At 42.0% G+C, this 13,715-nt stretch overlaps 1 protein-coding gene across 4 annotated transcripts in view; it reads right to left on the bottom strand.

The window, feature by feature from the left end:
• EIPR1 (EARP complex and GARP complex interacting protein 1) overlaps positions 1-13,715 on the bottom strand; it is a 93,582-nt gene that overhangs the window by 37,087 nt on the left and 42,780 nt on the right. For all 4 annotated transcript variants that reach the window (XM_066612371.1, XM_066612374.1, XM_066612373.1 and 1 more), the window contains one exon: positions 7,207-7,363. In XM_066612371.1, coding sequence (XP_066468468.1) covers positions 7,207-7,363 — 157 coding nt within the window. The remainder of the gene's footprint in view (positions 1-7,206; positions 7,364-13,715) is intronic.

The raw sequence follows: 13,715 nt of genomic DNA, 5'->3' as shown, positions 1-13,715 counted from the left end.
TGGTGAAAATGAAGGTTACTGTTCTTTTTTATATATATAAAATAATTCTCTTAGACTATAGTTACCTGTACTTGTAAATTATAACATGGGGAATGCCAAACACACATCAACTTACTTATAGGGCAGAGAAAACTTTGTTTTGGAAGGAGTACTCAAATAGCCTAATTTTTAAACCTCCTACCATGGATTTTTTTAAAAAATCTGCAGCAAACTCCTTGCAATTATGATAGGATACATATTAAAACATTAAAGTCAACTCCATGCTCCTAGTGACTTTCTTCCCCCCCCCCCCCGGATTCAGTAGCTAACTCACCAATACTACTCCAATAAGAATCTCTTGGGACCAAGTTTTATGGTGAAAATGAAAAGCTGTAATTTATGCATGGGGTACCATGTCATAACTCCACTATGCTCCATGACAGCCTAGATGTTGAAGCAGCAGCACCCAGGCTAAGAAAAAAGAATTTTAAAAAAATCTCTTTTTTTTTAGCAATTTAGGTAAGAAACCAGACATTTTAAATTATCTACCCTAATTCTGTTTGGTAAGATAAACACTTCAGCATATTTTTTGAAAATGCTGCCATGCATAATAGTTGGATACCTATAATTTAAGTGACATACGTTGCTAAGGACATGTACATGTTATGAAGCCTCTCTTAGGTTGGATTGGTTGACTGCCATTATTAGAGGAAGGTCCAGGAAGTGCTAACCTTCCTTCTACCTAGGAGATTATAAGTGCTGAACAAATTTGTATAGCCTATCAGGATATACTGTCAACTGTACAAAGTGAAACTACAATGAAAAAAGAGTTCATCATTTTGGAGGAATTAATAATGACAGGAAAGCCAGAAATTTTCTAGAAACTGGAAGGGACAAAAGTTCAGAGGCAGAGCAACTACTCTGCATGCAAAGGATTCCAGGATCATTCTCTAGCATCCCAAACAAAAAGGATCCAAGATAGGAAGGCTGGAAAAGACCTCCACATATGATCAGGAAGACTGAGTTAGTTAGCATAGACAGCCTTGATACAGATAGCCCAATTCAATGAGAAGGCAGTTTCTTCTGTATATTCATATAGAAAGTAATTTATTAATAACAATTCTTCCATAAATTACACAGTGTTTACAATTAAATGTTTGCCTACGTCTAGAACTTCCTGTATGTAGAAAGCTACCATGTCAGCTAGAATCCTTCAGAGCAGAAAGTCTTCTATCAGGTAATGCAGCGATTTTCAACAGCTGTGCGGCTAATGGTCCAGATATGTGCACTGGAGTTTGGGGGAGGGTCATTCATTAGTAGGGCCATTGAGAAATGTGAGCCACCTATCAGCAGTGTGTTGTGCCTTGTCAATTGTCAAAAACTGATGGAATGGAATGCCATGACAATTTGAGTGCTTTGTTATTGTGCCATGAGAAAAAAGGTTGAAAATCACTATGGTAATACTTCATCTGCTCCAGCCCCCTAGGGAAGCTCTAACATACTTTTTCTGAACATGCAGATCAGCTTGTACCTGACCAACAGCAGCAATTTTTATAATTTTGAGAAAAATCCTCAAACAAAATATATAAACAATATATTCTGCTCCTCTTGATAATTGACTGAATCAAGGTTCCAGCACAAGACTAGGATATATAGATTCTGCTAAACATTTGCCCCTCCCTGTGTCCACTGACATTCAACATATATCTGCCTAGATTATGACATAAAGTTTTAGAAGCAAGACATTTTCAAAGATTATGTGATTATTATTCAATTTTTTTCTAGAGATATACAAAGGACCTGCTATATTTTGGATCCTGAGAATTTTCTGATGACCAAGATGAGAAATCAGAGATTTCCTGGAAAATAAAATCCTGAAGAGAAACAGGAAAGAAGGCCCTATTGTGATGTGCTTGTATAAAAAGATAGCAAAAGCCAAGCATTAGATACCCAAGAATAAGATGAAGATGAGGGAAGGAGGAAAGGGAAGAGTAAAAATGAAAGGTGGAGTTAAATTGGTCCAAGGTTTGAGAAGACAGCTTATACCAAATTCTGAAGGCAATAACTTGGCATGAACAGATACTGGCAGAAGAATTTGGTAAGGACATGTTGATTAGATGCAGCAAGAGAGAATATGATAAAAAAAATGTATCAGAAAAAGCCAGTCATGGTGAAAACTCATATATTGAAGAAAAACTTATTTTTATATAATTTTGTATTCTTAGGTGGATTTTATTAAGCATTGTAAGCCACCTTTTGACAGGGAACAATTAAATATATTACATACATGGGAGATAAGTTGAGGGGAGGGAAGAGTTAATAATTGAAATGAATAAAATATTTGCAAGAACTATAAGTGTTAGTTGGAAAATCTTATTATAATACTTTCAAAAGCTTGAGAGAGCTGGAAAGTTCATCTGAAGTGAACTATAGCAAAAAAGTACTTGCTTGCACCTACACAGCTGTGGATTCCAGCCAGTTTTGGCATCTGGATTCACTTTTGGGATCAAACTACGGACAATTCTGGGCCTCCACAGCAGTCAGGTTCCTGGAAAAACCCAGTGGATACTGAATGTGTGAATATGGAATCCTTGATCCTATAGGATCAGCGGGGTTGGGGGGAAATCAATCTGGCATAAACACCTTCAAAATGGCCACTGTGAGATTCAAAATGGCTGCTGTGGATGCTGGGATTGCTTCAGAATAGCCTACTGTCAGAGTGGCCACTGACAGGTGAGAACAGACCGCAAACGGTGCAAGGTAAGCCACACTTTGACCCAAGGACAAGCAAATCTGCAGGAACAGAGTGTGCAGACACCAAGATCTGACTGAATATGTTACTTTAAGCCCATCATCAGAGCAAGAAAACTTAACTTTTCTTTGCTAAACTGAACTACAGGGAAAGCAGGAGGTAACTGCGGCATGGGAGGAGTTTAATCCTTTGCCCCTGCCACAGTCTCAAACTGGATCTGCCTCCTTGCAGATCCTATTTAGTTAAGAAAAGTTAAGCACATCAGCTCTGAGGACATAGCACATAGTTTGGTTTTCACGTCTTGTAACTGGGTATGTTTTGGGAAGTTTAATTTAGCAGTATGTATTTAAAGTATAGTGACTACATGCATGCCTAATAAGCAAGCCTGTTCCCTAGTGATAAGCAACACACCTTGATGCCTGATAGATATTAAAGCAATATAGAAAACTTACTAGTGGTGAGTGAGCAATGGAACATTTCAGAGCCCAATCCTATGCAAGTCTACTCAGAAGTATGTCCCATTATAATTAGAGGAACTTACTCCCAGGTAAGTGTGGATAGAATTGCAGCCTTAGGGCCAATTCTGAACTTAGCCAGCAAGGGTGCTGGGTGCCATAAAAGCTTGTTTTCGGGACCTAGTGAATAAGGAGTGCTGGCACTGGGCCCATGTCAGTCAGTAAATGGGCCCAGCACCGGTAGGGGGTAAGTTCAACCGCTGAGCAGTGGTATGGCCTCTGGGAGGTGGGAAAAGGGTGGAATGAAGGAGGGGGGAGGAACTGGGGCAGGAGGGCAGCAGGATCAGTGGAGCTCTGCTCTGCTGGATCCTGAACACTACATCAGGCCAGAAGGCCCAAGACGGAGTCTGTCAACTCTGCACCGCTATGACCAGTGCTTTTTTTGTGAAAAAAAGGTGCAGGAACTCACAACTTGTTAATCTTTTATTTATTTATTTATAAACCATTTTTTATTGGAGAAATAAAATATGTTTATGTGCTTCCCCCCTAAAGATCAACTTACTTCTGAGTAGACATGCATAGCATTGGGCTGTCAATCTCCACATCCCCTTCCCCCAGCTACTTTTTCTACACATGGGGAAAAATACTGTACAGGTGCACTTGTAGCATGTAGTATGTAGTGTGGCACTACTTCGAAGAGAGGAAGCAGTGAATGGATTCCAAAAAATGGCTTACATGAGTTCCATGTAGTAAAATTACTCTAAGCAACTGTGGGAGTAAGAACAAAAAAGGAATTCTTACATGAGAGGGATCCTTAGGTGCACACAGAAACAGCTACTTTTGCAAACAAGCGATTAAATATGGTTTAATTCAGGTATCAGAATACTCTGTGTCTTTGGGAAGGCACTTGGTATGCAATTGTATGTTCTCTGCTGCCCTGAGCAGCTGCTGTGCATTGCTGGAGAGGAGCTACAAATGCTGGCTGGCAGAGGGCATGCTTGTGAGGGAAGGACGAGGAAGATCTCTGGCAAGGCTGGACAGCATGTTGTACACACATAGAATCCCTTTTCACCTGCCCTTAGCATGTGAAAACGGGTGCAGATATATCTCTCTGCCAGGTTTAAGAGCCCAATCCTAGGTATGTCTACTCTGAAGTAAGTCTCATTCTAGTCAATGGAGCTTACTCCCAGGAAAGTGCCTAGGATTGCAACCTAAGAGCCCAATCCTATGCATGTCTACTCAGAAGTCCACTTTAGTGAATGGGGCTTACTGTGGATAGGATGGCAGCCTTAGAGTCCAATCCTGTGCCTGTCTATTCTGTCTCTGTTTTGCTCCCTGCCCTCCTGGAATGCCTCCGAAGGGGAGGGGCCCCTGCAAAAAGGTGCCGGAACTCCATCCCCCCGCGTTCCATTAGAAAAAAAGCCCTGGCTATAACAGCCAGTGCAGACTTGAGAAGCCCCATTGCAGGGAACTCCAGCTGCTCCCCGGCACTTATGGAAACAGCGGTAGCCACTTTAGTGTTGCTGCTCCAGTGGGAGCCAGGAAGCTCAGGATTGGGCTGTTAGTGGCTTTACTTGATTTCTGTGATATCTTTCTCTTCTCAAAATGGCTGCAAATCCATGTTCAGTGAATGAGACAGGTCTAGAGGAAAGGGGAGGGCAGTTGATTGAATGAAGTGGGCCTGGCACTGTAAACAATGCCCTCCTTTCACTGCAAACAGGACACAAACATGAGGAACACAACAAGGCAGAAAGTGGTTCAATACCGGTATAAACTGAAATATTGAGGCTAATTGAAAAACCAAGCTGGGTGGAATAGGGGTGGGAAGTGCACGTTCTTTGTATGCAGAAGGCCTCAATATCTAGCATCTCCAGATAGGACTGAAAAGGATTCCATCTCATCTCCCCGCTCTCCTCCCATGGAGACAACTACAGGTGGATCCTCGTTATTTACGAGGATTTCGTTCCTGGAACCAATGCAAATACAGTACCTAATTTCATGTGAAACCAAATCATGCAAAATTCGGGGTCCACCCAGCTCCGAACGCGACCGGAGCCTTCCTCCAGTTGCATTCGGAACTGTTCTGAGGCCTGTGGAGGCCACACACAGCCTCCAAGGGCCTCAAAATGACCTCTGGAGGTCCTAGAAGAGCACTTCTGGTTATCGCCTAAGACCAGATGTGCCCTTCGAGGACCCCCGGAGGCCTTTCTGAGGCTCGTGGAGTCTGTGGAGTCCCTCCATGGCCCTCAGCTGAGCTTCCGGAGGGCTCAGGTGGGGCCAAGTCTGGCTCCATGCAGTCCTGGGGACCCATGTTGAGCCAGATTTACGAACAGAAATTCCGCAAATAAAGAGGCTCTACCTGTATACTTACCAGAGTTTTTGGACAGCCATGTGGAAGAGATTGCCCACAAGAGATCACTCAAATCTATTACAGGGATAACTAAGGATTTATTTGGTCGCAATGCAACATGAAAAAAGTCAGGAGCTTCCTCTGCTAGGCTACCTTATCTTCTTGCTGGTTACCTCAGTTCTGTCAATTAGTGGGGCCTTCCCCCCCCCCCATTTACTAGCATGGTAAGTAAGTATGTCACAGTCTAGGGCTGAAAGTGCTTTGGAAAGGCCCCGTGATCTGCCACAAGGTTGAGAAAAGTCTTGGTGCCAGGCTTCCTGCAACACCCTTAGGCCTTTCCCTCGTCAAATTCATAAGAACAGCCCTGCTGGATCAGGCCATAGACCCTTCTAGTCCAGCTTCCTGTTTCTCACAGTGGCCCACCAAATGACCCAGGGAGCACACCAGATATCAAGAGACCTGCATCCTCGTGCCCTCCCTTGCATCTGACATAAAATTCCTGCGGGGCCAGTCCAGGTCTTCCCCAAGTATGTTCCTGCTACCCAGCCTCTCCAATTCTCTTCTTTCCTGGCTTTCTTCCTTCAGTCTCTCAGACTCTTGCATGGTTCTACCACTTCCTCCCTCTTACCTTGCCTTTATTCCTTATCCTCTGTACCCCTTTGAACCAGTTCACCTTCTCTCCCTGTCCTTTCCTCCTCTAGTTCCTGCCTTTTGCCTTCTGTCCTCTTGCCTCTTCTATTCCTCTTTCTTCATTTTATCTGCCTCCATTCATTTGTTCCCCTCATCTATTCTACTCTCCTTCCATCCCTTCACCTCCTTTCCCCTTGAGCCAGATGTCGATGGACAAATGGTCAACTCAGTACAAAGTGGTTTTCTATGACTGGATTGTGCATAGTGTGTCAGATTAAATATGCTGTAAACTGTCTCTAAAAGGAAAGCAGTCGGTGGCTGGTAAGGACTCAGCTCTTGGGTGGGTGGGCATTAAGAGCAAATTAAAGTTAGTCCACCCCAATACTATTTCCTTGTCTGTAGCAGTATAAAAAAACTACATAACATAAAAAATTCCTTCATCAGTTCATACCCTGCTAGGTAGCCCTGATAATACACTATGGGCAGCTGACAATCACTATTAAAGGGAAATGTAAAACGCCTTATTTGATGAGATTCTGCTATGTATTATTTTTAATTCTTGATAGTAAAGCATCTACTTTCTTACTGCAACATACCAGTAAAATAAAACTGGGTACTTACAGACATTACTTACTAAGACAAACAGATCAAACATATTGGAGTATGTGATGCTCAGGAGCCAAATAAAGAACAAAGATTTATAAGTTAACAATTCCACAACTGTATAGAAGTACAGTATCGGCTGATGTGCATCAGAGAGTGAATATATATAAATATTTGTACACACACAAGAATGAACTAGGTAAAGACTGACTGTTATGTTAATATGCATTTGCAGGACTAATACTTTTTAAAGTCCTGAATTTGCTAGGAATTTAAAAAAAAAACACAACAGGCAATTTGTACTGAGTCAGTACTCCTTTTAGAAAAGTATACATTTAAGTGTTAAAAGTCCAAAATCTAATATTAAGCATGTAATGAACAGCATGGGTCTATCCTTCACATTTTTTCCCGGGACTATAAAATATGCAGAATCCTACCCAGCCATATTGCCATGGGCTGTGTTGTCAAGGTGACAGAGTAGCTCCAGGGTTTGAGTGTTGCTTGATGAATCATCAGGGGATTCATGACTGCCGGATTCCAATTCCTTCGGCATCCTCCAAACAGCCGCACATGTCATGACTTTACTGTCTGAAGCTAAGGAACAGAGGATAATGTTAACAGATCACAGTATGGGTGGGTGGGTGGGTGGGGAGACATTCTGATATTCCGTACATCAGTATTTTTGCAACCATAGGCATGGTACACCACATCTGCGATTTATAATATTTAAATAATTCTACTGAGCTTTACACTAAGAATTCAGCACACAGGGAAAAAAGACTGCACAGGCTGCAAGCAAGCAAACTGTTTAATGCAGAACCCATAATTAGCAAGATTAAATTCACATTTCTATATTGTAGAGCCAGAAACATTCTGACAATGACATTCTGTTCAGGTACTTTTCCAGAGCTGTTTCTCATATGTCCATTTCAATTAATACTGAAAATTACAGTGGTCTCTTGCCGAGGATACGATTTTTCACCTTAATGGCAATAATGAAGACACAATTTTAAGGGCTTCCTCCCTGGATTTCCTAGGTTGTCTTTATGCATACATGGCACTAAATCACCTCTTCTACAAAGAAATGCATTTTTAAAGCTCTATATACTTTTAAAGCCAGTCTTTCAGTTCCTTTAGTACAAAATTCAAAAGATCCAAGTGAAAAATCCCCTAGTTTATTGACCCTCAAACTTTCCAGATCCAGCTTCAGATTTATCAGTAGCCACTTACAAACTCATGAAGCTGCCTTCTATTAACCTAACAATTAGTCTAGCTCAGTATTGTCTACTACACTGATTCTCAGCAGCTCTTTGGAACTTCAGGCAGGTATCTTTCCAATCTGTCAGGAGTGCCAAGAAGGGGAAGGGGTCTCTTGCCCATTGCCTGGGCCCCTACTTGGGCAGCAGCCTATATAGGGCCTCCAGGGCCATGCCCACCTGGCTTATCCCCTAGGGGCTCTCTTCCTTCTTTCCCCCTTGGGCTACAGAGCGGCAGCAGGGAGAGGTTTTACAGGCCCATATGCCTCAGCCTTGGGTCTTTCATCAGCCTCATAGGGTTCTGGACCCTCCAGCTCTCAGCAAGTTCCTTCTCATCCCTGGCTTTCTCCTCAAATTCCCCTGGCCTTAGCTGGTCCCTCCCACATTCCTGGCCTCACCCACCCAGGTTGGTCACCTTCTGGGTCCTAAGCTGCCTCTCCTTGGAGGCGGAAGAATTCTGAGAATACTTGCCATGACTTGCTGTAGGAGCACTCTGCCAAATGGCCCATGTCCTGACCTGCTGAGGTTTTTCCAGCCTCTCCCAGCCTGTACCTGGCCCTGGCCCCACCAGGCAGATCACCTGCGGATTTGGTAAGACCGGTCCCAGACACTATTACCACCTAGGGATGTCCCCCTTGCCTGTGGATGTTCAATTCCTTACATAGGGTTGAACCTATTATTAATTATTATTAACAGTATTTATATATCGCTTTTCAACTAAAAGTTCACAAAGCGGTTTACAGAGAAAAATCAAATAACTAAATGGCTCCCTGTCCCAAAAGGGCTCACAATCTAAAAAGATGCAAATGAATACCAGCAGACAGCCACTAGAACAGACAGTGCTGGGGTGAGGTGGGCCAGTTACTCTCCCCCTGCTAAAAAAAGGAGCACCCACTTGAAAAAGTGCCTCTTACCCAATTAGCAGGGGTAAGAACCTACACACTTCTCCATACAAATATGTACTCTACAACTGACCTACAGCTCCTTAAAACATCAAAAAGGAGATACACACATTAGCTAGATATAGACATACACTGCAGATGTTCTTGCATAATTAAAACAGCAGGTGAGGAAGAGAATTGCAAGGTAATGGTTCTCGGAAGGTGAGAGGATGGACTATCAGGGATGGCAAGGATAGACTTCCTTGCTATCAGGAAGGATATATGAAAGATACAAGACACTGGAGACTCGGGCCTAGAAAGCTTTGTGTTCATGTAACTGTGTGCTGTTCTACAGTTTAAATGACAGTTTGTAGAATCCAAAAGCCGTAGTGTGTTACATTTGTGTCTTAAGTGTCCTGGTAAGCTGTTCCTTATGCTCCTGCAGAATAAATGACACAATGATTACCATCCTGATATACGAATGTTTTTAACGCTTGCTGTTAAATGTAGTACAAGGTGAGAGATTAAAAAAAAATTAGTGAAAAGTATAAAGAACAAGCAGGATAGTACATAAAAGCCTGCCTTTGGTAAAGGTTACAACAAACCTACTATCATTAGCATCAAATACAAATGGCCTTAGTTTAGCTTAAAGATAAGGGCCTCTAGCCATGACTTAAAATGACCACCTACATATATAGTGACTGATTTTAACCTGCTGATTAAAATTGGTTTAAAAGATTTTTATCCGATTTTTTCTATGCTGAAGCAAGTGTTCAAGGTGGCTTACATTTCAGATTAAAATATACAATAAATAAATCAATAAAATCATAATAAGGGAACACAACCAATTGGAGGAGAGCAACTATTTATAGCCAAAGGACTACTACAGAGGCACATGGGGCAGACAGAAAACGTTTTTATTAAAATTAACAACAGTGTACACACTCCTCCTATTGCAACATGAGCAGAGAGTGTGGACATACACTGACTGTATTAAGCACCATTAGTAAACAAATATTTCTCTCATTTATTCCCACCAGCCCCAAGTGAAGAAGGTTAAAGAGACCATGACTTGCTCAAGGTAGTCCAAAGAACAAAGAAGGGAGTTTTACTGAAGTCTGTAAACATGCAAGCCCAACAAACTCTAATGAATTATATCAGTGTTTCTCAAACTGTGGGTTGGGACCAACTAGGTGGTTCCCCATTCATTTTAATATTTTATTTTTAATATAATAGACTCGATGCTACCATGGTATCTGACTGCATTTGGACAAATGTTACAGATCTATACTTTTAATAGGCTATTTTGTATGGTTGGCAACCTTCAGTCTCAAAAGACTATGGTATAAGCCTACAGCACTCGGTATTCCCAGGCGGTCTCCCATCCAAGTACTAACCAGGCCTGACCCTGCATAGCTTCCGAGATCAGATAAGATCAGGCATGTGCAGGGTATTTTTTTGTATATGTTTTTAACAATGATAGCAAATGGGACTTATTCCTGAGTAAGTGTGGGTAGGATTGCAGACTAGGATTGTTAAAAATTTTCCTGCTTGGGTCTGGACAGATTCTCATTCTAAAAAGTGGGTCCCGGTGTTAAAGTTTAGAATCACTGAACTAAATTATTTAAGTACAGCCAAATCATAAGATGAGAGCAAGCAAGTCAAATGCGTATCAATAATCTGTTGTAGTCCTCCATGAGATAAGTGCTTAAGTGAATATCCTTATCATATATGTAGATATTGTGAAGCACTAAAAAAAACTATACAAGGGGGAAAGTTTAATTTTATTTTGTGAAGTACAAAATATATCTACTCAGCTAGCATCATAATAAAGCAGAAGAAAAAATACAGTCTATAGGCTACCCAGAATATCTTCTCTTACAGAATAGAATCACTTTAACAGGTTCAGTCATAGGGTTTGGGCATCCATTTGGTCCCTTTTCAATAAATTGTTGTGATCTGAAAAAGCACTTGGAATCACACAGTCTACTATCCATTTGCTCTCCCTTGTCTTTCATAGCAAAGATCAACACACAAGAGAGATGATCAGCTGGATCCAGTGTGTCATACATGCTTGTTGATGGGGTGGGGAGGTGGGATGAACCTTGCTGTCTTTAAAGGAAATAATCATGCAGCAGTTCTTAAATAAGTTCTCATTGGACCATGTGGACTGTTGCATTAGTCAGCCAGTTGTCAATATCCCCTTCCTGAGCAAGGTGCTTAAGTGGGTGGTGGCAAGGCAACTCTAAACCGTCTTGGATGACAAAGATTATCTGGATTGATTTTAATCTGGTTTAAGGTTGAGATTTGGTTCAAAACTGCTTTGGACACATTGATACATTGGGAAAAGGAGAGAGGAGGTGCAATTCTGATAATTTTCTTGAACACTTCAACATCCTTTGACAATTCTATCCTTCTACACTGGCCAGAGTAGGAACTGGTAGCACTTGCTGAAGTCAGGCAAATGGTGATCAAGAATGGGCCATTTGTGTGGTGGCGTCCCAACTGTGGTATGTCCTCTTAGGTCCACATGCCTGAAATTTATGCTGGTGATAACATATCAGACCAACATTTCCATATAAGCAAGTTCAAGACTAATAGACAAAAAACGGATGCACTCATTTGTTGCCTTAAAAATACTTGGGTCCTGCTTCAATACAGACAAATAAACACAGGTTCTTGTCGCGCTTTTCCACCAAGCATCATTCTTCTTGTACACTTGGAAATGGCCACCATATATCCAAGAACAAGAGACAGAAGAACCCAGAAGAGGTGACTAATGTTATAGTACTTTGCTATTCAATACCAATGCCAAATTGATACCCTAATTTTTGGACAAATTCAAGAAGATTCCACTAAAGAAACAACTTGGAAACTATTTCTGCAACGGCTAGACAGAACTCTCACTTTCAAAGTACAATAGCGGCTAATTATATCAAGATCATGCTTATTTGCAGGCATAAGACAGTCTGTTGAGTAGGAAGGTATCAGGTTTTCACATTTTGCAAACCTGGCTGTCATTTCTTAGAATCTAGCAAATGCCACTCCCTCTCCACTGAGAGTGCTGACACATGATGTATTTAGGGTGCACACAAAACGTGTAAGGTATACCTGAAGGTATAAGAGGAGCTTATCTTTTCAAAACTCATTTTAATCTTCACCCACTTAGAGGGTCACATACCTATTTGGGGTGGTTTCTAGGTTTGTTTCCATTTTTCTGAGCTTCCATCTTAAGGAATACCCTGAATTGTCTAAGTTCATTTACAGACATTCCAAAATGGCATACAGTATTGGCAACCTTCAGTCTCGAAAGACTATGGTATCGCGCTCTGAAAGGTGGTTCTGGCACAGCGTCTAGTGTGGCTGAAAAGGCCAATCCGGGAGTGACAATCCCTTCCACACTGGGAGCAAGTGCAGTCTGTCCCTGGTCTGTCTCCCTGGCTATGGGCCTTCCTTTTTTGCCTCTTTGCCTCAGACTGCTGGCAAAGTGTCTCTTCAAACTGGGAAAGGCCATGCTGCACAGCCTGCCTCCAAGCGGACCGCTCAGAGGCCAGGGTTTCCCACTTGTTGAGGTCCATTCCTAAGGCCTTCAGATCCCTCTTGCAGATGTCCTTGTATCGCAGCTGTGGTCTACCTGGAGGGTGCTTTCCTTGCATGAGTTCTCCATAGAGGAGATCCTTTGGGATCCGGCCATCATCCATTCTCACAACATGACCGAGCCAACACAGGCGTCTGTTTCAGCAGTGCATACATGCTAGGGATTCCAGCACGTTCCAGGACTGTGTTGTTAGGAACTTTGTCCTGCCAGGTGATGCTGAGAACGCACTGGAGGCAGCGCATGTGGAAAGCGTTCAGTCTCCTCTCCTGTTGTGAGCGGAGAGTCCATGACTCGCTGCAGTACAGAAATGTACTCAGGACGCAAGCTCTGTAGACCTGGAACTTGGTATGTTCTGTCAGCTTCTTGTTGGACCAGACTCTCTTTGTGAGTCTGGAAAACGTGGTAGCTGCTTTACCGATGCAAAATGGCATATTATAGGAAGATCACAGAGCCTCCTATGACGGTTGTGGAGTCCTGTAAATGCAGTGCTTTCATAACTTCTTCTATGAGAAGGGAAATACAAAGCAAACATAATGGACAATGGTTGTGTGTACATTTATTTATTTGAAATACTTCCTATGCACTTAGAAAGCATCAATTTAAATTAATTTTCAGATGTCACTTCTATCACTTTCTGCTGCCGAAACTTCTGTTTTTCAGGACAACAAAATTAAATAGCTTGATATATTTAGACACGTATTTAAATTATCACAGTCAAGATCAAAAGAACCACAGTCAATACCATTTGTCCAATGGGGTTTCTCAATCAACAAGTCACTGTGCCACATGGCAAACCACTTTTGCAACTCTAACTCATGAGATCAATTTGTGATGTAGTGCAGAGGTTGACTATTCAAAGAAACAAAGTCCAAAACATTCAATGGGCAAGGGACAAGCCTTGATGCACAGCAAAAAGAATTCCTTGGATCCCAGACCACATACTTTAGCCCCATAATGGTCTACTATCATTGCTAACAAATGACAAGGGCCTTTGGGTTGTTTCCTAATGTGCTTCTTCTGAAAATGGAAGCAACCAAGTCTGTACAAGGAGAGACAGCAATTTTTTCTAAACTCTCCTTCCCTCTGCAGTGCCCTGTGACCTCTCAAATATCTGCCCCTGAGGGTTGATGGACCCCCAGAAAATTGCTGCTCCCCCCCTGCACAAACAGACCTTTTTCCATAAATGTGAAGTACTTACAAAAAAGAAGTAT

Source organism: Tiliqua scincoides, chromosome 1 (genome assembly GCF_035046505.1).
Source record: "Tiliqua scincoides isolate rTilSci1 chromosome 1, rTilSci1.hap2, whole genome shotgun sequence".
Lineage (NCBI taxonomy): Eukaryota > Metazoa > Chordata > Lepidosauria > Squamata > Scincidae > Tiliqua > Tiliqua scincoides.
This window is presented reverse-complemented; position numbering and strand designations above follow the sequence as displayed.